Source organism: Dipodomys spectabilis, unplaced genomic scaffold (assembly GCF_019054845.1).
Source record: "Dipodomys spectabilis isolate Male_0828 unplaced genomic scaffold, ASM1905484v1 ptg000669l, whole genome shotgun sequence".
Taxonomy (NCBI): Eukaryota; Metazoa; Chordata; class Mammalia; order Rodentia; family Heteromyidae; genus Dipodomys; species Dipodomys spectabilis.
The window spans coordinates 1,535,623-1,561,792 of record NW_024871346.1 but is presented as its reverse complement, the minus strand read 5'-3'; the positions used below and the strand labels follow the sequence as shown (position 1 = coordinate 1,561,792).

The window sequence follows — 26,170 nt, the reverse complement described above, 5'->3', positions numbered from 1 at the left end:
TCTGAACACAGTAACTTTCCTGGAGAGCCATGTCCTCTCTCCACATCCCTTCTTCTTTCGCATAGTTCTCACATACATATATCCATACCACTATTACTGTGGCCCCCTCAGGATCATGCTAGGATAAAGGTATATTTCTAAAATATACTCTTCAAAGCGTTCTATGTATCACCCACACACAACACACTCAATAAACACTCTGCTTGCTCCATGACTGCACTGGGATTCATCACCCCCAAGGGAGAAGAGATGCTCGTAATTCCTGGGTTTGTCCATGTAATTCCCAGTGGTCACCTGTGCCCACAGGAATGACACAGTTTGGACAGCAGAATACAAAAGACATAGAATGGCAGAAAACTAGAGACATGGTTGGAAAGTTGGGCTGGATTTTGTGACATTCAAGACAACAGATGAGTCTGACAGGGTCTAAATAATATTGTTGGTTCAACTTTCTCTTCAGCCTTCAGAATGACTTTGAAATGTTGGAAACATTCTTTACTTTCCCTTTGCCCTTATTCTTCAATCATGGAATTATACTGGCATTCTTACAATGTAGTGTATTTTTACTGAGCAATTTCTATGCGATAGACATTGTACTTGGACCCTAAAGGCCTAATAAGCTAATAAAAAGCGAACTTCAGAATTCTAGTGTCACTGAAGATGTCAGAAAGGTAACTAATGAAATTGCATAGTTGTGGAGGTGGGAGGGAAGGGATGGTAGGGGGAAAACAAAGGAGGAGGCAGCAATGCTGGATAGGAAATGTACTCATGACCTTGCTCATGTAACTGTAACCCCTCTGTACAGTATTTTTACAATAAAAAACATACCAAAAAAAAGAAATTGCATTACCAGCTTTCCCTGAAACATGCACTGTATTTTTTTTAACTTTGTAAAAGACAAGTGAATGAAGAGAAAGGAAGAAAAAGCAATTGCTAGTCATGGACACCATTCTTTTTCCACAGATGGTTGGGTAGAGCTCTACAGCTCAGTCCACAAAGGCTCCAGGGGACATAGTAGCTGGGCAGCGGGCCCTCTGCACCACGGCTCCCATCAGTCAGTGGCCAGGGACACGTGAGGCAAAGGTACTGCAGCTCCAGGTAGGTAGGTGAACCCAAGAGCCGCCTTCTTCAAGGCATCTCAGCATCATCAAGATGATGCTCCATCACAAGCACACCAAACCATGGCTCTTGTTGCTCGGGCCTTGCCATGATAGCTAGCCGCTCCTCAAGTCTGCCAGAGCAACAAGTGCAACACACCTCATCTAGGCTTTGGTTTCTTCCAGTCCGTGCAGTTCTGCTTCCTTTCCTTTCCAGCTTATTAGCTACCCCTATTAGGCACCTAAAATGGTGTGTAAGTGCTATCCTTGGAACAGACACAATTAAGAGTGTAAGGAAGGTTGCAGAGATAACCACAACTTTTACGAGGGGTTACTCAACTGAAAGTAATTACAAATAGATGATCAGCAGAAGCAGCTCAACCCCAGAGTTCCTCGGAAGATTGGTATAAACGTTACAACAGGGGGGCTGCTCAGAGCAACATCCTGGGAAACTGAGGCCCTCTACCACGTCCACAGTCCATGAACTACAATCACCAGAAAGAGGGGAGTGAACAGCTCCCCACTCCTGACGCAGTGGCTCACCCTCAGATCTGTGGCTGAAATGTGCTCAGAAAAATTCATTTCAGAAAATGGTTACAATTTTATCAAGAGAAATTAAGACTAAGCTATACTATGTAAGAGGATGAAAAAGACAAAGAAAAAAGAAAGAACTCTCTGTCATTGGAGTCTACCTCATCCTCTCCAAAGCTGATCTAATCCCACACACCTCATTTGGTTGTAAACATTCTTGTAAGGCATAACAGTAAGATAATTAGAATCAGAGAGATAAAAGTCTTCACCCACTGTGGGTAATTCAGGAAGATATTTAGTTCACATTCATCTACATGACCAGAAAAACGATCAATATCTACTTTGTTTTGATCCACACAGGCATTGCTTCAAAGAGTTTTTTAGGAACCTCAAGAGGAAACCAAAGTGATGAAATTTATCCTAAATTTGCTTAAAACCAAATTGTCAACAAGTATCTTGATACAAACATGCATCAAGCCAATGACTGGAACTGTACCAGGGAGGCCTGCCCCAGTGGCCTGTGGGAGGGATGTACGCCCTCCAAGCTCCGGCCCGGCTCACACTGTTACCTCTACCACGTTGGTGGGGCTGCGGATATAGATGGCAGACGGGGCCAGCATTTCCAGACTAGACAGACCCTCGGCACCAGAAACACCGATGATGACATTGTTTGTTATTATATTGCCCTGTTCAGACCTGTCTGATTTGAGAGAGAGAGAGAAAAAAAAAAAGAAATCAAACCCAGGGTATTCACAAACATAATATAACTCAACATTCTTGATTCTCCTAAATCTACTTTATGTAACATATTTCATCATATATAGCATATCTGTGTATATATGCATACATATGCAATTCCTCCCATATAAGGCATTTTATTATGTGTACATGATACTAGCATCTTAGCTACCTCTATGAGGCACCTAAAATGGTACGTAAATGCTTTATTCAGATTATACACAGAGTCTAAGGAGGGTTGAACAAGTAGAATATGCATATATATAATATCTTTAGAAAGAATTTAGTATGCAAGTTTAAGACATCAGACCTGAATACAAAATATATGACAACTGTGAATGGACTGAAATAGATTTAAAATCTAGATTGCATATTTACCCCATTTTCTTCCAGGAGGAGCATCTTGGGCTGGATTTCTTATATCCATGTACATTCCTGAGAACAAAAAATATATATATCATATTGCGTCAGCTCTTTGATGAATTCAGGAAAACGAGAAACCTTGCAGCACTACTTCTTTTCTGGGTATTGGCTGTTTTGATTTTGATTATGTCTTTTTAATCTATGAATCAGACAAAGAAATAAAGATCCTATGGACTTTGTAATTCTGGGTGTCGTAGGCCAAATGTTTAAATGCAAAGAACAGAGAAACAGGTCTTCCTCCAATTTACTTCTTAAGTGACTGTCTGGCAGCCGCTGGCAGCCCCGCTGCCTCCCATCAGTATTCAAGCTGAGTGCCTTCTTCCTCCTGCAGGAGGTCTCAGAGGTCCTGGAGGAATGAGCCGGACCCTGCCTGGACGCTTCTCACCCAATGAGGATGGAATAGAAGAAGATGGAAAGACCATGAGACACAGGAGTGCTTAGTCCCTGAGTGATATCGGCAGGCAGGCAGGCATAGCCCTGCCAAAGCCCTCATTTCTAGAACTCTGTTTATCTTCTTGAGTCATCGTTTGGGTCTAGGTTTGGAAATGTGGGGGATCATGAGACAAATGCTTTACCTCATTTGCCATATAGCAGATGCCAAGAGCCTAATTAATAACGTTTAGCAAGCTGATTGCAGTGATGACTAAGTTTAAACTTAAGAGTTTCAAACTACAGACAATTCATCATGATCTGAAGGCCACATTTTTTATCAATTGGGAATTCAACATTTGCAAGGAGCTACCTGTCCTCGTACTCAAGAATGATAATGCTAGAAGAAAGGAGTGTGTTTCACTTACCCACGAGCAGTGCGTGGCCTGAAATCTTGTAGAACACATTGCTGTCCACCCTCAGGCCCCAGGTCCTGTGCAAGCTGAGGCCTCTGCTGAAGGAGTTCCTCACCGTGCAGCCGTGAACATAGGAACCTGGAAGGAAAGGCTAAAGTGGAAATTGCATCTGGATCTCACCAGCACCTCAGGTCCTGCTGACCACGTCCAAGGCCAGCTACACCATCACTGAAAGTACTTTTCCACACAGCAGTGAAACTCAACACTTGGGACACAGCTACGGAATTAAGAAGCCAGAAAATTCAGGCTACTGGCCTGAATAAAGATAAACAAGGATTGAATGCAAAGATTAGTGTGAAAATAAAGAAAATCATTGGAGAAAAAGTGTGGCCAGAGCACAAAAGTCACGTGGCTGCCAGGACGGCCATTTGGCCACCGTCTCTGGCATAATCTCCCATGACAACATGGTGGGTGGGGTTCAGAGCTATGGACGATGCTGCTCCTGGATCAATTCTGGTCTCTCTTTGCAAATGGCGTCATCCATGAGGAGGTGTGCTCATTATTTCTTGAGCTGGAAATTAGTATTTATAGCTTGCATGCAATGACTATTTGGGGCCCAAGATGACCAGTTATCTGTAGTCAAAATTGTTAGCAAAGCCAAAAGTTGATCTGAGGATCATGAGCCCCACATTTGAACATGTTAAGTTTGTGAAACTGATGGGATGATATGTTTAATTATGCTAAAAGGAATAAAGAAATATTTAGAAATAGCTCTGGTTCCATGTCTGGGCTCTGAAGTTAATGCCCTCAAATATTATTCCATGGCCTGAATCATTCAATGGGTAAATATTCACTGAGTGTCAAGGCACTACATAATAAGGTCTCTATCAGTCATGGGTTGCATGTAAAATGGTGGCCCTATAAAATTAGAGGGGAGTAAATAACTTCTGTCATCTAGTCACGAAGAAACTGTCATATCAAACCCAATACATTGTTCATGTTCATCATGATACTGCTATAAAGAAACCTATTGCACTGTCAGTTACATGAAAGTACAGCCCATAAAATTAGGTACAGTGTATAACACATGAATGCACACTAAGGTAACAACTCCACTACGGGTTTATTCACACACTATACTCCACATCTGACCAATTATTTTAGAGTGTACTCCTTTTACTTATAAGTTTTTTTAAAAGTGCTTCTGTGAAGCAGTAAGCTACACTGCACCGGCAAGAGCCTCTTACATCTTGGGTCTCCCTCCCTCAACTGCATCAAGAATGGGTGAACAGCAAGTAAGTGCACAGGGTTCATGCCTGTTACCCAGCTGTGCAGGAAGAAAACAGGAGGATTATGGTTCCTGACTAGTCCAGGAAAAAAAAAAAACACATTTTCTTTGTCGACTCAAACACATTTGCATTTTAACAGGGACTTACACGTTGATGATATCTTCAGATAAACCATATATACATAAATAGAAAAGGGGGCAGTTACTCTTAGAAGCAAAGGCAGGTGAGTTTTGAGTATGTTCCGTGACCTCGCGTGTGACTGCCAGACACTCGCTGACTGAACATGACCTCTGTGTTCCCTATGCTGCAGCATTATAACCAACAGGCAGCCAGGCGCCAGCGGCTCACGCCTGCCATCCTGTGGACCTCTTATTTCCAATTACCCAGAAATGAAACAGCTCCACGTGGAGGCATAGCTCACCATCACATGTGCCAGACCTACCGCAAGAAAGGCAAGTGACCGCTCAAGGCCCTGAGTTCAAGCCCCACGACTGTCACAAAAATAAAGAAACAGCTATTAATTCAATAAGTTAAAAAATAAACAGCAGTCATCTGAGGAACCAGAAAGGCCCCCAGGTACGATTAACCATCCTGTTGTACTAGGGATGGTGGCCAGGATAACCAAACCAAGAAACATCTGGGAGCCAGGATAGACATCCTTGACACGCGAATGGCCTGACGTGAAGGCACGCATCCCGGCTGCCCAGCAGAGACTCTGCCCGCAGTATCGCCAAGGGCTGCTGAAAGCCTGCCCCTCCCCGGCCCACCTGCAACCCGAAGCTGTCCCCAGGTCCTCAGGCACCCGCGTCGGGAAGCCAGAGCCGAGGCCAGGTCAGTGCGTGGTGTGGGCGGCGTGGAGGGACGGAGGCCACTCTGAGACATTGCTATGGCTCCCCCGCTTAGCCTCTGAGCCCGGACTGTCTGAATGACGCCCTGGATTGCTGCTATAGCCCTCTGGCCTTACATTCCAGAACTTTCACCACAGCCCATGGTCCTCCTCCTTTATTCTGGTCCTTTATTCAGGTTTATTCAGGGAGCTTCTTGCTCCCTTCCTATACCTTTGTCTCTGGCCAGGGGCTGAGCACCTCCTCCTTGGTGTTCCCAAGATGGGCCCTTGGGTCTTGCCAACCCTCCACCCACTTCCAGGCAGAAGATCCGGACAGCTGCCCGTAAAAGGCCGTGGCTGTGCCCGACTTCCACAGGGCCGACGGCTTACGCTCCCCAAAGTGAGTGGCCTGGCCCGAAGCTAGCGTGAGCAGACACACAGCACAGGGCTGTGGCGCACTGGGCGTGTGCTAGACTTGCACAGAGTTTACTGTTTAGACTGCTTGTCCCAGAATCATAAAGTTTTTACGTTTCAAATTCAGAGACACTTGACACCAAAATTAGCCCAACTCCGAACTGTAATAAGCTGCATGAATGAGCGGTGCACGCAAACCCCGGCTTGACTGAGAGCATCTCTGAATCCTTCCATCCTGCGCATTTCCCACCGTGGCCCTTCACACTCAGACAAGCGAACATAGAGCATGGCTGAACCCCTCACCTCTCAGAGCTCCCACCAGAGTGACTGCGCTCACGTGCTTACGGAAGCCCTGCCCCAGGTCTCGCAGCTGTACTCCTCTCATCTGCACCAGACTGGGCTCGTCAGGGGAGGACTGGACGATGACTCTGGCCCCCAGATCCCTGGATCCTAACATCTTCTCGCTCTTGGAGTACAAGCAATGCTTCAGGTCGTCTGAAACACAGAATGAAGTCCAGTGGACCTCAGGCTCCTAGACAAATCTTTCTGTTTGAAAGGCTCTAGTGGCCCAAAAGAGAAACCATGAACATTTATTTCATTCCTCAATCTTACTTTTACATTGATTCCTCCCTGTGGATTACCGATGAGGACAGCGATCGTAACGAGGACAGGGTGCTGCCTTTATTATTTCCAGAACCCTGCCCCTAGGACCTTCATTGTTGACACAACACGGCAGGTTAACCCACAGACACATCTTCAATGGATTCTGTATCAATCCAAGAGATTCTCAGGAGGGGAATACATGGCTAAGTTATCTTCTCAGAGTCGGCCTTTGAAGGGAAGACATATGAACCCTGAATATTCCCACCGACTCGTTTGGTTTTAAGCCGTCCAGTAGGGCAGAGCTTCATCCTGGCAAACTGAGGGCTCCAGAGAAGAAATCGATGCCCCTGCGCCTCTCCTTCCTCAATGGCCCCCTGGTGAAGATAAGAGTCTACTGCACCCAACACAGCTGAACCCTACTGCTGCGATGTGGGGGCCGTGGACCAGAACACCTCTGTGAACACCTGACACTGCCTGGTGTGAGGTAACCTCAGGATGAAAAGAAAATTCTCTCCTGAATCGAATCATCATGATCCATGTTCATGAAGCCAGCCAGTAGCAAAAACACCCAACGTTATGTCATTACTAGTACTCAGAGTCTATTCCTTTGCAACTCAGAGAATGAAGAGCTGTTGTATATTTGTATGCTGCTTTATTGTGTGTGTGTGTGTGTGTGTGTGTGAGAGAGAGAGAGAGAGAGAGAGAGAGAGAGAGAGAGAGAGAGAGAGAGAGTCTAACACATTTGTAGGTGTCCAGGCTTTATATTTTGGAGTTAGTGAACTTATTCTCACACTGGAACCCCTCCCCATCCCTCCCCACTACCTATACTGAGTGATGTGGTCTGAGATCATGGCAGTTACATTATAATTGATGATGAGATCAGAGATGTTTCCCATCAGCAACGAACAGATCTGAAGTATGGTCTACTGGCAGCATGACTGAATTCAACCTAGTGAAAAATGTGAGTGGAGAAAACCTGTAGGAGAATTACCAAGAGAATCTGAGCAGAGCAAGAATCCCAATTCTGCAGAATTGTTAAAAGTTGTCGGTGGATTCTAACCCACTATCATCCAAACATCTTCTACGTCTGTAATGGATGACTTGGGTGGAAGAGACCGAGGCAGAGATATTTCTGTACTACTAACAACTCCCAACCACACCACACCAGCCCACACAGACACACACCTTCTGCCCAAATACTTAACTCTGACATTTCTCCCAGAGTGCAGACAGTGCCACATACCTGGACTCGGACTCTGGCCTGTTACCTCGGTGGTGATGTGGAGAAAATTAGACTCGTGATCACCACCCCCCAAACCTGTTCCTTTTTCCATCTCAGTAAATAGTGTCATCATCCATCCAGAGCTCGTGCCTGGAAGTCATCCTTGACACCCACACCATCCTGGACCAAAGTTGACAAATGATATCTTCACACCATGTGAAAGGCTCATAATCTACAGCCTGAGAAACCAAAACATAACCTACTAAACTAACCATCCCTGAAATAGATGTTTAATAGGCACGTCAGTGTGATTCAGTGCCAGCTATCCTACAAGAAGATAAATTGACACTCCCACACACACCCTACTTACCTGGAGAATATGGTAGTTCACTCAGAAAACAAAACACAAAAGGGGAAGAGGGGCACAAGTCTAATCAGTAAGAATGGGCTGCTTGAGCCTATGACCTTGGTTTCCTTGAGACTCTAAGGGCACAGAATCCAAGTTAAACTTCATTATAACATCTAACCTGTAGCTGTAATTCAACTCTCTGTGTTTATTTTAACAGGATCTTTCTCCCTTTTCAGCAAAACCACTCATTTACCATTTCTTCTGGTCTTTTTGTCTTTTCTCTTATACAAGGTTCTTGCAAGTGAAGGAGAGAATGAAATGTCAATTGACCACGAGCATTCTGAAAATTACAGAGCATTCTGGACATCCAAGCATTAAGGGCTTTTCCATATTAAAAGAGGTCTGCCAGGGGCTTGCCCTGGGCAGTGAGCAATGCGTTCTCTTGGACTTTCCAACCAAACACAGCTCTACCTTCAGAAGCGCTGGACTCTTGGCATGAGGTAAGGAGCTCCACTCTCTCACTGGTGAGATTTCCGCGGATGGAAATCTTCCTGCTGAGCAGAACCACCACAGCCTTTAACGCAAGGCGCTCTCCAGCCACCCAATGCTCAGTAACGTTGTGAGAATATCTAGAGAAAGAGAGGAAAACGCACCTGATGCCATCCCGCCAAGCCATAATGGGAATACTACATGACTCGATCACGTGGGGTCTGTTTCTTTAGAACTCGAATGCCAAAAATGTGACCTTTTCACCTATACATTTTTTAATTATCGTAATTTCATTATCTATGAGATAGATAAGGAGTCACTATTCTACTATTCCACGTGTGAGTATATGACACAGCACCTTCCTCAATGTCACGCCACCTATGCATTTTTAATATGTGTTTTTATTGTAAAGACACTGTTCAGAGGGGTTATGGTTACATGAGCAAGGTAATGAGTGCATTTCCTATCGAGACCTATGCATTTTTTTAACAATTAGGAACTGTGCTGTTACGGTGTTGACTGACCATTTTCTATAAGGCAGAACTATGAGGGTTCTATAAAAAAATGTAATTAGTCTAAATCTTCCAAACATCTCATAGGTTTTCTTTCCTTGTTGCAATGTCTGGCACTAGTTCGTGTAGGAGATATCATCCAAAGGCCAACATCAGGACGCGAACACAGGGCAAGACCTGATCTTCCTTCCGGACCCCGTCAGCTGAGAGCCCGTACCTCAAGGGAGCCCTTAGATGGAGGTCGGCACCGTGCACAGCTTCCACGGTGACCGTCTCTTCCACAGGCTGGGCACCTTCCCCGCCTGCTCCACTGATGATCGCAACCTCATCCCCACGACGCCAGGCCACGGCGTCCTCTAGCGCCAGCATGGTGTCCTGGGCACGGGCAGCGGCTCGAAGACAGGTAACCGTGACTTCCGGGAGCGCACCTAACGCAGCCAAGAAAGAACCTGCTTGGGTTGTTTTTTTTTAATAAATTCATGAGTTTACTTTTAAACGTATGTTGAGTGCATAAAGGGGTTTCATTGCAGTCTTTCCTTACATGCATATATGCACTTTGGTCAAATTTTTTTTTTTTTTTTGGTCCGGTCGTGGGGCTTGAACTCTGGGCCTGGGCGCTGTCCCTCAGCTCTTCAGCTCAAGGCTAGCGCTCTACCACTCAAGCCACAGCGCCACTTCCGGCTTTTTTCTTTTTGCTTATGTGGTGCTGAGGAATCGAACCCAGGGCCTCCGGCTTACAAGGCAAGCGCTCTACCACTGAGCCACCTGCCCAGCCCTTGATCAAATTTTTTATCCTTCATTCACCTCCCCTTTATCATCAGTTAATAATATGTGGTCCATCCAGGCAGAAAATTCCATGAAAGAACACGAAGTGAAAGCCTCGGATCAATACACACTAATTTTTGGATATCAGTTTGGGGCTTTATTGAGGAGAGAGGATATCTGGGTATTACTTTTCTCATCTATAAAAGGTAGCAATAAAAGGAGTCCAGGATAGAATGGTAACATGTGACAGGCAGAAATTATCAGGCTGAATCTGCCCTGGATTCGCAGCCCATCGCCATATTCCACCCAGGTTGCTCTGGGGAGCAGCTGCTCTGAGTCAGGCCCCTGCCCCAGCCTCCTCCCTTCCAAACAGAAGTGTGCTCTTCCAACATCAGGCTTCAGTGAGATAATACCTATCACGTATCTACCATGAAACTTGCCGCAACAACACCAGCCCTTGGTAGCTATTTGTTTTCTTCTGTCCCTGTGCTACACTGTGTTCTGAAAAGAAGATTTTGCCACTTCTAATTCCAAATTAAAAAAAAAAAAAAAAAAGCATGGTGGTTAGGTTCTGAATAGGCCGCCATAACAAATCCCTACATAAAGAATTCAACCCATGTCACAAGATAATGTAAGCAGAATGGAAAGAAATCATCTGGCCATGGCCATCCTGGATCCTGACAGACTAAATGACCTTCACATCTAATACTGAAAGTGTCCAGGACAGAGTTCTTTTCCTTGTGTGCCAGTACTGGACTAGCTTGAACTCAGAGCTTTGTACTCTTTCTTAGATTCTTTTTAATTGAAAGCTAGCACTCTATCGCTTGAGCCACACCTCCACTTCTGGCTTTTGGCTGGTTAACTGGAGATAAAATTCTTACAGACTTCTCTGCCCAGGGCTAGAAACATAATTCTCAGATCTCAGCCTCCTGAGAAACTATAGTCCACAAGCTTGAGCCACCGGAGCCCAACTCCAGAAAGAATACTTAAGGAAAGTTGAAAGAAGGAGAACGCTTCATTTGTATTAGGCTCTGGCCCACCTATTGACTTTCAACATCCAAGCGTGCTAGTCCTTAGCTACTTGGGATTTCAGAAGGTCACCTGTCTCGCTGATTGCACAGGACTTTTCCCGCAAGAGTCAAGGCAAAGTTTTCAGAGGCGCACGTAAAGCACTACTTCAGAAACCACACAGCTTCCTCCTAAGGCCCCCATCGGCCCTCAGAACATTTCTCCCTCCTCTGCAATAGATCATCATTTACCTCTAGCCCACAGCGAGTTACTGTCCTCCCTTCTCACACAAAGTGAATTAGTAATACTTGAATCTCTAACTACAGAGGTGGCCGACAATAAATCATTTTCAAATTATTTTCAACTTTCCTCTTTATTTATTTGACTGTGTTTGTGTATGTGTGAGTGTGTGTGCATGCACTTGCTCCAATCATGTTGTTCTACACTTAAAAAGGTCTCAGGGTTAATGACATAATTTCCAAAGTTTACTCAGGCAATAATTTTATCTGTAAAAAAAAATCTACAGAGTTCAAAATTTCTAATTATAGGGTAGGTGAAAATTAAGACATAAATCATCCCCAAAGAAAATAATTTTTAATTTTATTCCTTGTTTGTGTATTTTAACCTTTGAGAACTGTAAAATGAAATAAAGTGTATTTGTATGTAAATGTCATAAGTGTGAGTTTCTCTCACTCATTCTAGGTTGTCTGCATAGAAAAAGCTCTATCAAGCATAGAGAAAACATCTACCAAAGTCTGTGGCCAGTTGTGCACAATATTGAGAGTTAGTACACCACAAACATCTATTTTCTATGTACCAACAAGCAAGCCATGTGGCAGAATCAAAGGGGAGACAACAAAGATTTTTCTCAACTAACCATTCTCCTAGATAATGGTCAAGTTGGAATGAATGAATCGAATCAGAGAATCTTAAGAATCTTTAAAGTGCATGCTTAACTACTAACATAAACTTACATACAGCCTGTCAAATGTTCACAGAGCCACCAGAATATAGACAAACTATCTGAATAAGTTTTGAGATCATTTCTCTGCAAAGGAAAAAAAGAGATCACACGTTGTTTTCTACAGCTAATAGAGAAACCACGAGTGAACACGAGGCGAGGGATAATCTGTGTGCTTCTGAGAAGAGCACCTCCAGTTCCCTTGTGAGCATCTCTACGTTGCTACTCTGTTATCAAAGGAAATATGATTCTATTTCTTCATTACTGTAATGATGTGGCCCTTCTCTCAATCTTTGTCTCTCTGTCTCTCTTCCTCATTCTCCCTCCCTTCTTCCATTCTGTTATTCACATGGAATACAGATTTAAGTCTGTAAACAAGACAGAGGACAGTTAGTGATTGGAGAGTGTGTCAGCCCACAAAGATGATTTTCTTTCTCTCTATGCCCATTTGGTAAGAACTGTACTCTGGAACTATGCAATTATGGATAAATGACACTGAAATGCTTGAACAATAATTTGTAGGAAAGACAATTATGAGTAGAAGTCATTAGTGTGAGTAAATGAATAGTTTGTTGGTTAACAGGTCAATGTTGAAAGCCCAGTGTGGTTAAACATTTTATTAAATTACAAGTCAAAAGCACAGCCTGTTGTCATTTAAGCATACTTATAAATTACTAAGCTTTTTAAACTGTACTTTTTATGCTTTTTTTTCAATTGGTGTAGTAGAAAGGAAGAGGCTACCCAGCTTGGGTTAAGGGAGGTCTATGAAGAGCGATGACTCACAAACGGTATGCGTATAATTCCTGGTCAGGAAAGGCCGTCCGACCCCCGTCACCTATGCAGCAGCTAAACAACTTCATAAAGAAATGCATACAGAATCCAAGCTGATTGGCACAGTTAATGCACAGCGACTTCCCCAGGCCAGGACTTATATTACTTGTTTAGTTCTCTGCTCCCAACTGCTGGAACGAGAGGTGTGTGCCACACTCAACTCTGCAAAGTTGCCTGTGACGGATAAAGTCATAGTCATGGGTTTTAAGGACCAAGATGTAAACATAGTTGAGAGTCATATTTTGATCTACTAAAATTGCCTTGTTAAATAGTGTTGAGAAAATTGGCTAACCATTGGGGAAAGATGGATAACTGAGTTATAAACTGCATCAAAGGAAATTCAATCTGGATTAAACATGCAGCCAGCAACCTTTTCCTCTAAGAAGCCAGATGCCAAGGGTACTGGGCCCGTAGGCCAGGTTGCCTGTGTTGTAACTGCACAATTCTACTGCTCCAGTACAAAGCAGCCATCACAGTCCCTACACAAAGAGGCAGCGCTGTGCCTCCATAAAATTCTGCTAACAAAAGCAAATAATGAATCATAGTTTACCAGCTCTGTTAAAGATGTCAGTGGTTTTGTTTTGTTTTGTTTTTCCAAAAAAGCCAAAGAAAGTAACCAAAAGATTAATGTTTATATAGAATCAGAGAGAAAAGGGTTTCTAAACACAGACTTAAAAACAAAAATCATAAAAGAAAACTATCTGTAGATTTGCTGTCACAGAAATTATGAAGTTCAATATGACACTGAAAGATAAATAACAAACAGAAAAACAAAGGTCAGTTGTGTCTGTAATCAAAAAAGGTACAAAGAGAAACATAAGGAATAAAGCTATATGTCAGGTCCCAAAAAGAGCTGGGAATAAAACTTAATATTGAGAAATGGTTCCAGAAATCTGGAAGATTTATCTTCAGTGTGTCCCTGTCACAGGGAAATACCGGCTATGCGTACACAAGCCTGACAGATCCTTACGTGCTTCTCACGGCCACAGGGAACAGAATAAGCTTCAGTTGTCTCCTCCTTCCAGCTGCCATTTCTTCATCTAAATGAAATAAATAATAATAATCCAGTTTTCCCTACTTCACAGAGGTGTTCTGGGGAGGGGGTGGGGGGAGAGAAAGAATGGGAACTCGCTTTGAAAATTATAAAGTGCCAGGATCTATGTAAAATCTAATTTTAACAAATAGTGAACAGAATACCCAGTTCGATAATACTCTTTTTCCATGCCCAGGTTATTAATAGTTTTGCTTTGAAGGTGCTTGTGGAAGAACAGTCTTTGAAGAGAAAAAAAAAAATCAGAGGATTCCACCAGTGTCGCTTTCCATTTACTTAACAAAGTTTAGTTTCTTTTGATATTCAAAAATATAAAAGATGTAAAATATTAGGTAGTTAATAAGCTATAAGAAGGTTACCACTAGAGACTGGAGGTAAGGAAATCAGGGGAAAAGGCAGAAGGTACAGGCAGGAACTACCTAAACTAATAGCTAAGGTATTAGAGCGTTGATTAAAATTTTGGACTTTATCATAGGAGGAACAGGGAGCCACAGAAGAATGTTTGAGCAACAGCATGACTTCTGTCTCTATGGGATGGCCTTGGATCCGGGGCAAATGATGAACATGGGAGGGACATGGGAAACGAGAGGTAAGTGAGAACGCTCACACAACAGTCCGGGCAGGAATTGAAGTTATCAGACTCTCCAGTGGGGGATAAGTGTGGCTCACAGGTCAGCCCAAAATTAAAATAAACAAGATTTTGCGGTAGATAAAGTATCAAATGGTAGAGAAGAAGGTGTCACGAATGCCAGGTGACAGATCACTGGAGAACAAACAAGAACCTCCCATCCTTCTGACCCGATCAAAGCTGCAGACAAACAAAACAATGACAATAATGAGCATGCATGGAGTACTTGTGCTTTGTTTTGTTGTTTTGTTTACAACCTGCCACTGTGGCTAGAATTTTATGTCTTATTCTGCTTAAACTGGGGGTCAGCACCATGAAAAATATTTCCGTATTATCTCCACAGGTAGAAACTAGCACCGAGGAGGTGGCTTTTTCCAAGGTCCACTAGCTAGTTTGGTGTCAACAGAAGGCTCTGATCCCCGCAGTCACTTCCCTGCTCCAACGGAATCTGAGTGACTATTGTACAACGAAGCAAAGTCAAACTCATCTATAGAAGATGTGCTTTGCTACATCTTAGAAGAAAGAGAACTATAGAAATCTACAACAAAAGATGAAGGCCAGGAGCTGGTGGGTCACATCTGTCATACTAGCTACTTACAGGAGGCTGAAATCTGAGGGTCATAGTTTGAAGCCAGCTTAGGAAGGAAATCCTGTGAGATTCTTAACCAGCCAAAGCCCTCCTCATCTACCCACAAACCACGTACCACGTTCTAGGCGGGGACCTGTGGCCCGTCGTGGGTAATATGAATACCATTTCTCATGGCCACCGACAGCGAACCAAAAAGCTCAAGATGCAAATGGGGCCAAAATCCAATCTGTAGCTCTTGATCCAGCTTTTTCATTTAACTGTTCACAAAACAAATATTTCTCAGAAGCAAACTACGAGCACAGGTTCTATTCTAGGCAGTCAGGATTTGTTGTAAACATACAAGCTAAAGAAAGAAAGAAAGAAAGAAAAAGAAAAATCTCTGTCCTCATGAGATGTATATGCTGCTACTAGAAAGGGCGGTGGGATAAATACAGTAGCCAGGATAATGAACTAAGGGTAAGGTCTTAGCTAAAGGAGGGATGTAAGATGTTGCTGTGAGAAGGTGGAGATTTTCTCAGAGATCAGATAGCCACGGGCAGCTGAGCCAAGGAGCCCAGTCTGCCTCCTGGGGAGGTGCAGTGATGGAAAGCAAAGACAACTCAGGGAGAAAGACCCACAAGCTGCTCAGAAACAGTCTAATGACTTTGTTAGAGCACCTGGACTCAGCTGTGCTTGAGAATGTTTTTAATTACAGGAACCTATAAGTACCCTTTGTTTGTGGTGGTGGTTTGAATAGGGTTTGCTGTCACTTACAACGAAAAAAGACCTGAGTAATGTCAATACTTTCCATTAAATATAGAAACTTGAAGTACCTCACAATGTGTTTCTAAGTGGGGTTCCTGCTGCACTTGAACTGTTGAATAGCTAGAACTCATTTCTAATTAGCAGTATACATTTACATGTAAACACTTAAAATTAAAAGACCTTAAAAACAGCATGTTGACTCAAATCTGTTGAAGGATCTTGCCTTAAAGCGCAGGTTCCAGTAATTTAGAGAATCCTTTCTTATAGATGGATCTAAGGTCACTCTTCCAGATTCAAATTTTAGCCGACTAAGCTCACCATCGAGCACAGAACTGCTGTATTTGGGGCATTTTCCTGAAGCATTATTAGAGCATAGAGAAATTCCCAAGGTTGCCTTTCATTACTGATGTCAGTTCTGTTTTGGAAGACACATTGCCAAGAACTACTGAAAGAAAGAAGAGGCAACTTGAGGAGGGACAGTCACCGTACACCAAGCCCTGGGAGCCACGAGACCATAGCTGAACTAAGCAGGACTCCGTGAGGCCTTCTCTGGAGCTGGTTTGCTTTTAAAGCATCAGAGTGGTAGAGAACAGAAGTCCATGTAAAGTTCGGGACTGCCAAGGGCCAGCTGAACAAGCCAACAAGGCGTAGGGGGAGCAAGGCCCGACGCATGCAGACGCGCTGAGAGGCGAGTGGCATCCGGCCTCTGGAGGCCTCCATGTCGAAGGCCAGTTGCTCCCTTGACTCTTTGTTCCCACTGGGCTTCTGTCCCTGCAGCCCAACAATCTGAGAGCTTGGTCGATAGATAGAGACATAGAGACATAGAGCTATACATAGATATATAGATATCGATATTTGGTATATAGATATACACAGCTACAGCAATGGTGTGGGTTTACAAAGAGAAAATCTGAACCCCTCAAAAAAAAAGGAAAAAGATCTATATGGTACAGGTCAAAGATGACCTCGAGTTATTTGATAGGCAATTCTATCATAGGGATGACAACCATGAGTTGAGTTCTTGAGCCATGTCAACGTTTATTGCTTGGCTTCAAATGTCTCCCCTCCAGCCACTCCAGGCGCCATTTACACCAAGACACTATGTGAAAACCCCAAGCAGCAGCATAGCCTGCTCTTGGCCTAACCCACGGCACTACGCTGTGGTTAAAGACAGACAGCCTTCCGCTTTTCAGCAGCTACAATAAGGGCAGCTGGAGGAAGGCCTGTAAAAAACAGAACTGAAATCCAGCAGGGTGCTTGTCAGGTGGAATCATTTAGACCACCCTGCCTTATTATCTCTACAAAATTCTTTAACGTCCCTCACAAACGCGCTAATGTCCTCCTCAATCATGCCCCTCATCCTAGATTTTTCTCAGAAATTTCTAACAATAGCCAACGCTTAACTCCTGTGGTTTCTTAAAAAGGACAAAGAAAGAAGTCTAGTCAAGGCCATAAGACTGCGGTTTTTTCCCCTTCTCTTAAGAAACTGTCAGACAAATTTCTCAGGGAAGAACTGGAAATGAAAGGCGAGACATTGATAAATTTCCCTGCCGAACGATCAATAAAAGCCCCCCCATCCTGCCCAGACGCCCACTGTGGAAGCAGGAGCCGTAATTACATTGTCAAAAATTCCAGCTGCCCGGGCTGACAGCCACCCCCGCAAGAGTGACAGGTGATTGGCACTCGGTTCGGGGTGGTGGGGCGGGATTGGCAGCCAGGGTGGTGAAGGCAGCAAGGTGGAGTGAAATTTCTTTATTGACCACAAACCACCCAGCTCTCCGTGCTGGAGGGCTCCTGAGCCCCCGCCTCCTGTCTGTAGCTCGGTGGGCAGCAAAGGACCTGCACTCCACCCAGGGTTCAGAGCATGTCTGGTCCCTGTCCACTCCCCAAGAGAAAAAGAAAGACATCACTGCTCGTACATGCGCGCGCGTGCACGGGCGTGGACACACAGATGTACGTGTACGTGAGTGTGTGAGCATGTGAGAATACTTCTGTGGCTCCCGCGTTCTTTGTGACTGCAGAGTGGCAAAGTCTGATTGTGTAGTGACCGGATCTCTTTAGGGGGTCGGCCAGCCCAGGCGTGTTCGAAAGAGCGAGTGTGAACGCAGGCAGGGGCAGGGGCGTGTGTGATGGTCAACATGCTCAGAGTCCTGCCGGTGATTCTAGGGGACCCGAGCTAGAGCGGAGACCCAACGCCATCCATCATGGCTACAGGACGTGAAGAATCCAGTCTGCGGAGGCTGACCGGGCTGGGCACCTCCTTGCTTCTGGCTGTGCCAGGGCCCTGACGAGTAGTTTCCAAGAAGAGCTGATTAGAATCACACCCGAGAGTCGGGGCTGTCCTGTGCTACTTGAGAGATTGGAATCTAAAGGCGCCCCGTGGGCGGCAGGAACAGAACAGAAGGTGCCTGGGAGCCCAGTGCACAGGAACGCCGTGGCCTGAGCACCGCAAGGCCAGGTGTGCTCTGACTGGCACACAAGGTACAGCGGGCCCCTGGCGGATTCTGAAACGCACGCCTCATCCCCAACCAAGCTGGCCTCACGTCTACAGAGTAAGAAGGAGAGCACTGGCTCTGCCTACCCAGGGGTGGACAAAGAATGATGAATAGAGTAAGCACCGACCCTGACGGTGCATCCTCGCACCCAGCGCTGCTGGGAACGCCTCAGCTGGTTCAGGCTGTGTCTGGGGCTTTATAGAGGCTAATACATCCATAGGTCGCAGCTGAGACCAGGACAATAGCCACTCTCCTCTGTGCACCTCCACGTACGCTCACGGGATCACACTCAACAGCCACATGCCTGTGGCCAGCCCCAGCCCGATGAGTCACACTGTGAGATGACACACAGAGGCCCTGATTCACCAACTCTCACCAGGAAGGGGTTTTTGTGGAACCAAGCTGGAGAATTTCCTCTCTATCCAAGACGGTCAATCGCGTTGCTCACTCGTGTGCATATTTGACAGCAAGAGAAAAGCAGTTTTTCCACAAAGCCCTGGTGTCACACCAGACAGCCCATCCTCTGGCCCTGGTGAGGCCCATGAATCAGGTCATGATTCGGCCATGCTCTGCCACCTCCTGAAGGGGGGATCTAAGCCAGGGTCCCTCATGACCGTGACGCTCAGGCTGTGTCCGGAAGGATCCGCCACCCGTCCTGACAGCCGAGCCTCTTCTACACAGTACTTCTTTCAAATAAATGACATGGGGCCACATCTTTGGAGAGAAGAAATGGCTTGATGTCGCCCGTGCCCTGTGTGGCGGTCGCTGCCACAGGAGAGGCCTAGAGAATGAATGGCTTCAACGGCAGTTGGTGACAGGTCTGAAGAGAAAGTGGGCAGGTGGAAGAGGAAGAGAGGGGAAAGGCAATGAAGAGGAAGCAGAATGTAAGAGGAGAAAAGGGAAAGAGGATGGAAATGAGAGACAAAGAGGGAGAGGACGCCATCCTCAATATCCAAGAAGATCACACAGGTAGGGTTGCCTTTTCTTCAACTACCAGCGCTCCCAAAATATCTTAAAGCAGCTACTCTGCTTTAATTGTGGTCTAGGGCAGTAAGGAGTGGCACTAGAGATTGTCTTTCTTTTGAATTCCTTTCATTGACTCTGGACCTCATTCTTGCTCAGGGATCCACGCTGCCACTTGAGCACACCCTGGCCCTTCTTTATTTTTCAGATAGGGTCTCTAGATCTTTTCCCCCCTGGGCTAGGCTTGAACTACCATCCTCCAGATCTCCACCTCTTGAGAGGCTGGGCCGACAGGCACGGGCCATCACACCCAACTAGCAGTAGGTGTTTTCTTAACTTGAACTTTTTTAATGATATTGATATAGAGCCTTGCGCTTGCTAGGCAAGGAGCTCTACCGCTTGGGCCATACGTAACTCCAGCCATTTTCTTTCCGTTATTTTTAGGAGACAGCTTAGAGTTTATACCCAGGCCTACCTAGACCAAAATTCTCCCCTTTCTGCTTCCCAGGTCCCTGGGGTCACACAGCACTTCTCCCAGCCTTTGCCTGGGATGGAGTGGAGTGGGGAGGCCGGGAATGAAGAGGTGAGGGTGGGGGGCGGGGGCTCTTGGTAACTTTTCGCCCAGGCTGGCCTCATACCAAAATCCTCCTGATCTCTGACTTCCAAGTAGCTAGGATTTCAAGCAGGAGCCAATATCAGCAACCTGATATTTTCTAAACTGCAAAGGCTTGCAAGCATGAGGTATGTTTAAACTATTAGCACACACTTACTGATCCTCCATAACTGAGCAAGAATGAGACTAAGAATAAACTACAGCAAAAGAGGCTCAGTAAAGGAACGGGGAGGGTGAATACCCCCTACACACACCACCACCAGTACCACCATCATTTGAATTCGAATTTCCACCAGGAGCTGAGCCATCAGCATTGCCCTGCACAGTGGCTCTGAAGCCTAAGAGCCCTGTGGGACCACAGGTCCTCAGCAAGGGCTGCAGCCTGGCTGAAATCCCCATCCAGGTCTTCTTGTTCCAGGAATGTGGCTCAGTGACAAACAACAGCACAGCCATCAGTATGGGCGCCCACGTGGCCACCATACCAGCGAGCAGCCACGGATCGCGGGCTGTTAGGTCGATGTAGACAGGGAAAAGCAGACCTCCTGGAAGTGGAACGGAAGCAAACCACAGCCTGGGAATGCTGCATTTCCACCCAGATGGTTCTGGGCTCTTTAACCTCTTAGAATGTAATCTTCAGAGTGCAGCACAGGGCCTGGCGCACAGTGCTCATGTGAGAAATACGGAAGGGAGATGGTGATTCCTCCTAGAAATTACACAGAGGGAAGAGGGGACATTTCGCGACCTGGATCAGAGTCTAAAGCATGTCACGGACAGAGACAGAGACAAGCGAGAGTCAGCTCCCCTTGCACAGCTGTGAGTCCCTATCTAGAAGTGTGACTCTGCAGTAGTAGGGGGGGAGGTTGTCACACCAATTAATTTTTAAAATTCTATGCAAACGATATCATGTGTTCTGGAGGTACCGGAGCTGCCACTCGAAGGCATCTTTGGCTCATGCTGTTCATCCAAGAGGAGGTAAAAGTCCACGGAAACAGACTCCACATTCATTCCACTTGTACATTTCCAGTTGGGACTATGGTCCTTAGTTTAGTCTCCCTTTAGATCTCTGTGTAGCCAGCCCAGATTGGCCTTGAACTCCTGTTCACTCCTGTCTTCACTTCCCAAGTGCTGAGATTACAGATACGTGCTACCACACTAGGCCTAGCAGGCTTACTAGTATTTTCCTGAATCCTAAAGGGAAAAATAATGTTTATTTCTATAAAGTGGAAGTAAGTGATAAGAAGGCAAATGAGCTTGAAACATAAACCTATGGTAGCCCTATTTTTTCCCAGGAACCCATCAACACCTAACCCATCTGCAAGGAGATTTTGAGTGAAACGTTAACTGAACTCTGGCCCAGAGGGATGACGGGGTTGGAAGGGAAGAGCTCAAAGGTGACAGAGAAACGAAGCTGTCTTTACTGGGTCTGTGACGCCGGGACATTATGAACACTAGCCAAGTCACTGGCTGCTTTTGCCTGGGTCAACAGTGCAAATCTCAATGACTTAAAAACCGGAGGCATCGCTCTTTACACACACACACACACACACACACACACACACACACACACACACACACACACACACACACACACACACACACACACACACACACACACACACACACACACGGCAGCAGCCATCATCTTCATTCAGGCTGAAGCTGAAGGAACTGCGCCCAAGCTAGAACAAGCTATTCTCAAGTCTAGGAAAAGAGTCAATGGCTGAATCGCTACCGCCCGAACATGTCCACCGGCTGGCAGCACACCATCTCCACTCACAGTCCACCAACCAGAGCCAATCTACAACTAAAAACATGTTCCATGGGCAGGGCATGTGGCCAGCACACAGAGAGGCACTGAGGCCGGCAGTGGACACAGGTCCAGTCCTGCAGGGAGGGGAGAAAATAACTGGGCACCACAGCCCGGCCAGTCTTTCCATTTGTGCATTAATAAAACAGTGCCCCACGCCAACTGACCTGTTGCCACAGCATCGAATTCCAAAGTTTCAAAAAAAGAGCTTTATCCATTTCCAACGCCCAAACGTGGGTTAGGCATGGTCCAATTTCATTCTCCTGGTCAAACGCACACTCACCATGCAGGGCAAGGGTTCCATTGCGCAAAGCCAGGAACTTGACGCCATAGGGGTGGAAGGGCGTTGAGTGGGAACTCCCGTGGAGAGTGATCTGAGCCGTGCCTTCAAAGGGTTTGTCCTCCGTTCCGATCCGGAGCTCTCCGCCATCAGAAATGAGAATGGAGTGGGCCCTGAGCTCGATGGGACCTGGGCCTAGGACAATGAGCTTCCCTCCTGCGGGAGGAAGGGGAGACGTCAGGCACTGGAGGAGGGCTCACCCCACTTTGACTGGCCCCATGTCTGGTGAAATCGCCTCGCTTATTAATTTCACAAAGTTAAGCTCGCTTCATCTGGAACTCTCTTCTGAGAGGCACAGGGTAGATCAGCTAGCCAAGCACAGAAGCACTGCATCTCCACAAGGGCGTGGATTAATAGCACTGTTGGCTGCAGGTTTGCTGATAGTATTTTTCACTGAAGTCGCCGAACTGCTGAGCAACTTAGGACTGGTTAAAGAAAAGCTTAGAAAGCCAGTAACTTTGCCATTTACCAACAGAATGAGAATATCACTCAAAAGTAAGCTTAAAAAGCTGGGAGACAAATAAATGCACAAAAGTGCTCATAGAAAAGTATGCACCAGAGAGACAGGCATGATAATATAGGCCAGTGAGCAGAGGGGAGCAGGGCGGCCTCCGGCATCCATCTTCTGAGAACAAACACATCCTTCCCCAAAGTTCTGCCTCCATTGAGAGGAGAGAGAGGGCTGTCAATCAAGGCTTCTACAGGAAGAGGGCTCAAACAGGGAGACAGGAAGTGCTTAGGAAGACAGGAAGTGGTTTAGAAAGATAGACCCATGGAGATATTGTAAGGAGTCTAGGAGTTTTGAATGCCCCAGTGGCTAGTTACTTCTACTTATATCCATTGTTCACTGACGCAGTAATACCTTCTCAATAAATTTCCTTTTAGAGAAATACTGCTTTGTGTTACTGACAACCAAACAACCTTAACCAGTCACCAGTACCATTCTGTTTGAACTCACAAATGTTCTGGTAACATAGGAGTATAATTTCATACAATTATTTTATTGTGAAAGTAACTATAATTAAATGCTTAGAAATAAACATTTAGTCAAAATAATAATGATATAATAAAACAAAAATAGTTTCAGTTTTATAATACCTTTCCTTTAGAGGATGCAGAGCATTCTTTACATTTCACAGAATTTTCTTAACAATTTCAAGAAAAGCAAAGCATCGCATATAAACACTTTAACATAAATGAACTATAAAATCTGTCTCCCTGAAATAAGTGGTTTGAGTATGACTTGTCAAAGCATGCATGGATTTGCTCTCCAAAGTCTTACATGGACAAGAATTAAGAGAAAGTACACACTTAACTCTGAGTATGGCGATTAGAGGAAGGGCCTGTGGAAAGTAATTAAAATAGACTAGATCCTGAGAGCTGAATGGTTGTTTTATAAGGAGAAAAAGAGAGACCACACAGTCGGATACATACATGTTAGAGAAACACAAGAGCTTATACCATGCTATGTAGACACGTGAGCCAAAATGAACCTCTTTTCTTTATAAAGTTACCTGCCTCGGGTACTCCATTATGGTAGCAGTGTTAACCAATACGTTGTCCAAACACATTGGCCTGCCTGTTAGTTTTCAAAACAAGCTTCCAAACCTGTGGACGTGCTTTTCTTTTAATATTCCAAAATGCTTTTTGTAGATATTCCTGTGTCTCGTTCCCCCTTGTTTCTATTCAAGTGTTAACTTCTCTCTTAAGCATTCCCTCTGATCCACACAAAACAGCATGCTCTAGATCCTTACTGCTGTATTTTCCTTCACAACATGACATCTGACATGCTACGCATTTGCACGTTGGTTGGCCCTCTCTTGCCTAGAATGGATGCTTCATGCAGGTAATTATTTGTTTCGCTCACTTTGTCAGCTCCCAATGTCTCGAACAGTACCTGGTAGGTGTTTGGAACTCGATCCATGGTTGTTAAGTGAATGAATATGGGACTGAACATTTTTGGAGAATCTGATATAAGTACCCGAAGGTCTTCTTATAGAAACACTCACATGGGCTGGGAAGATGGCTCAGTGGTAGAGCGCTTACCTTGCATGCATGAGACCCTGGGTTCAATTCCTCTGTACCACATAAGCAGAAAAAGCTGGAGAAGTGGGTAATGTGGCTCAAGTGGTAGAGAGCTAGCCTTGAGCTGAAGAGCTGAGGGACAGCGCCCAGGCCCAGAGCTCAGGCCCCACAACCAACAAAAAAAGAAAAAAAAAAGAAACACTCACATGTACTCTGACTCCCATTTTCTCAGGAAGAATGTTGTTGCTACATTTAATCTAAAAATGGCATCCACAATCCCAATGAGCTGACGATAGGCAAGGAGGTAGACAGAATGCTGTTAGAATGGCTTCCCAACCAGAGGGAGAGAAGGAAAAGGCTTCGCTGCTGTTGGTTACCTTTGTTCTCCTCGTTTAGGACAGAGATAGTGACTGATAAATGGGAAGGCCCCTTCTCTGCTGACTTGCTCTATGACCTTCCAGCTTTCCTTGGTTCTCTTCACCAGGGTCTACTGTCTTCTACCCCAAAGCCGTCGGAGGGCAGTCGCAGGACGTTTTCTGGGCTGAGCCCTGTGCTCTGCTCAGCCTTGGTTTAGGCATTCCCCACCTCGATGCCGGCTTATCCCTCTGTATGGCGGATAGAGGAGTTGCTCCCTGGGAGAACTGTGGTGAGATTTGTTGAAGCAATGGGTGCAGGTCCCTGCTCGGAGATCTGATGTCAATTTAACAGTTTGGGCAGCACTGCCTCATTCACCCCTCAAGCTCTGCTTCCTCTTTGGGCGCCATCGGCCTGCCTGCTTCCTGCATTTGCCCCGGCACTTCAGTTCCAATCAGCCCTCAACTTCCAACATCTCACTGTGGCTACATTCACTTCCCTTTTGGATTATAGCATATGTATAATTTACCCCAGAAGGGAATCAAACAAACTATCTAAGGAACAAAGGACTCGTCTTCATCCCAATACCAAAGCTAGCACTGCTCACTGGGCTTTCAAATGGGTCCACTAGCAATGGGACTTTAAGTTTCCTTTCCATTGTCACTGCCCCTAGAAATGGAGCCGTGAACATTGTACCCACCGGGGACAAGAAGGGAAAGAGGCAGCACAGGGAAGTTCACTTATTTGTGTTGAATTCTTCACTGCTGTCACTAATACCCTAGTTCATATTCTGTCTGGGCACAGTAATTACACACAACTGTCACCCCAGCTTCTGGGGCTACCAGCCTATGGGAGGAGAGTTACAATCTGAAACCCAGCCTCATGCAAAAACACAAGATCTGACTGGAAAAGTAACTAACTCAAAAACTGCTAGGAGCGTGGCTCACGTGGTAGAGTACTATCCTAGCAAGAGGGAGGCCCTGAGTTCAAATCCCAGTATCACCAACAAGAAAAAAGAGATGACATTTTATCCATTTTTACAACCCTTCCCATTTCCACAAACTTACCCTGGTAGCCCTTTTTTTAAAAAAAATTAGGGTTGTTTACATAGTTACATTTAAGGAAAAACATGTGTTATCCTAAGTAAATTTGCCTATGGCTTGTTTGTACTTTAATTTTGTTAATGGATATATACCTCGCCTCATTCCGAAAAGGATTTAAAGCAGATTACAAGGATTAGTGAGTAAATAGATAAACATGGGCTTTGTGCCTTGCACCATTAATTTAATATGAAATACACCAAAACAAATTGGTAGGAATTTTTCAACCTGGTTTACTGACAGGAACTACAAATGATGTTAATGAAAAGAGAAGAGAATCAAAGAAAACAAATGATTTGTGCTGTCCAGAGTGCCTTACACAGGCTGAATTAATTAATATGAACATCACCAACCCTGCTAGAATACATATCCTCACTGGGTGCATTAAGAAAAGCGTATGGTCATATGCACATAGCTAGTGAGCCATTGTGATCCTCTCCTATGAATATCCTCCTCGGTTCTCAGTGTGCTGCTTAATCAATCATGTCCAAGTGTAAATTACTTGTCTTTTACTGTCCATTGGATTTCTAGACATATTCTAATTATTGCAAATGAGGAAAAACATGCAGCCTAGATTTCTTTGGGTCTGGCTTACTTCACTTAATATAATTTTTCCAA

At 45.1% G+C, this 26,170-nt stretch overlaps 1 protein-coding gene across 1 annotated transcript in view; it reads right to left on the bottom strand.

Moving 5' to 3' along the window:
- Pkhd1 (PKHD1 ciliary IPT domain containing fibrocystin/polyductin) overlaps positions 1–26,170 on the bottom strand; it is a 288,492-nt gene that overhangs the window by 154,291 nt on the left and 108,031 nt on the right. Inside the window, 7 exon segments of the mRNA XM_042672035.1 lie at positions 2,198–2,328; positions 2,745–2,801; positions 3,587–3,712; positions 6,407–6,598; positions 8,749–8,906; positions 9,496–9,706; positions 22,017–22,229. Coding sequence (XP_042527969.1) covers positions 2,198–2,328; positions 2,745–2,801; positions 3,587–3,712; positions 6,407–6,598; positions 8,749–8,906; positions 9,496–9,706; positions 22,017–22,229 — 1,088 coding nt within the window.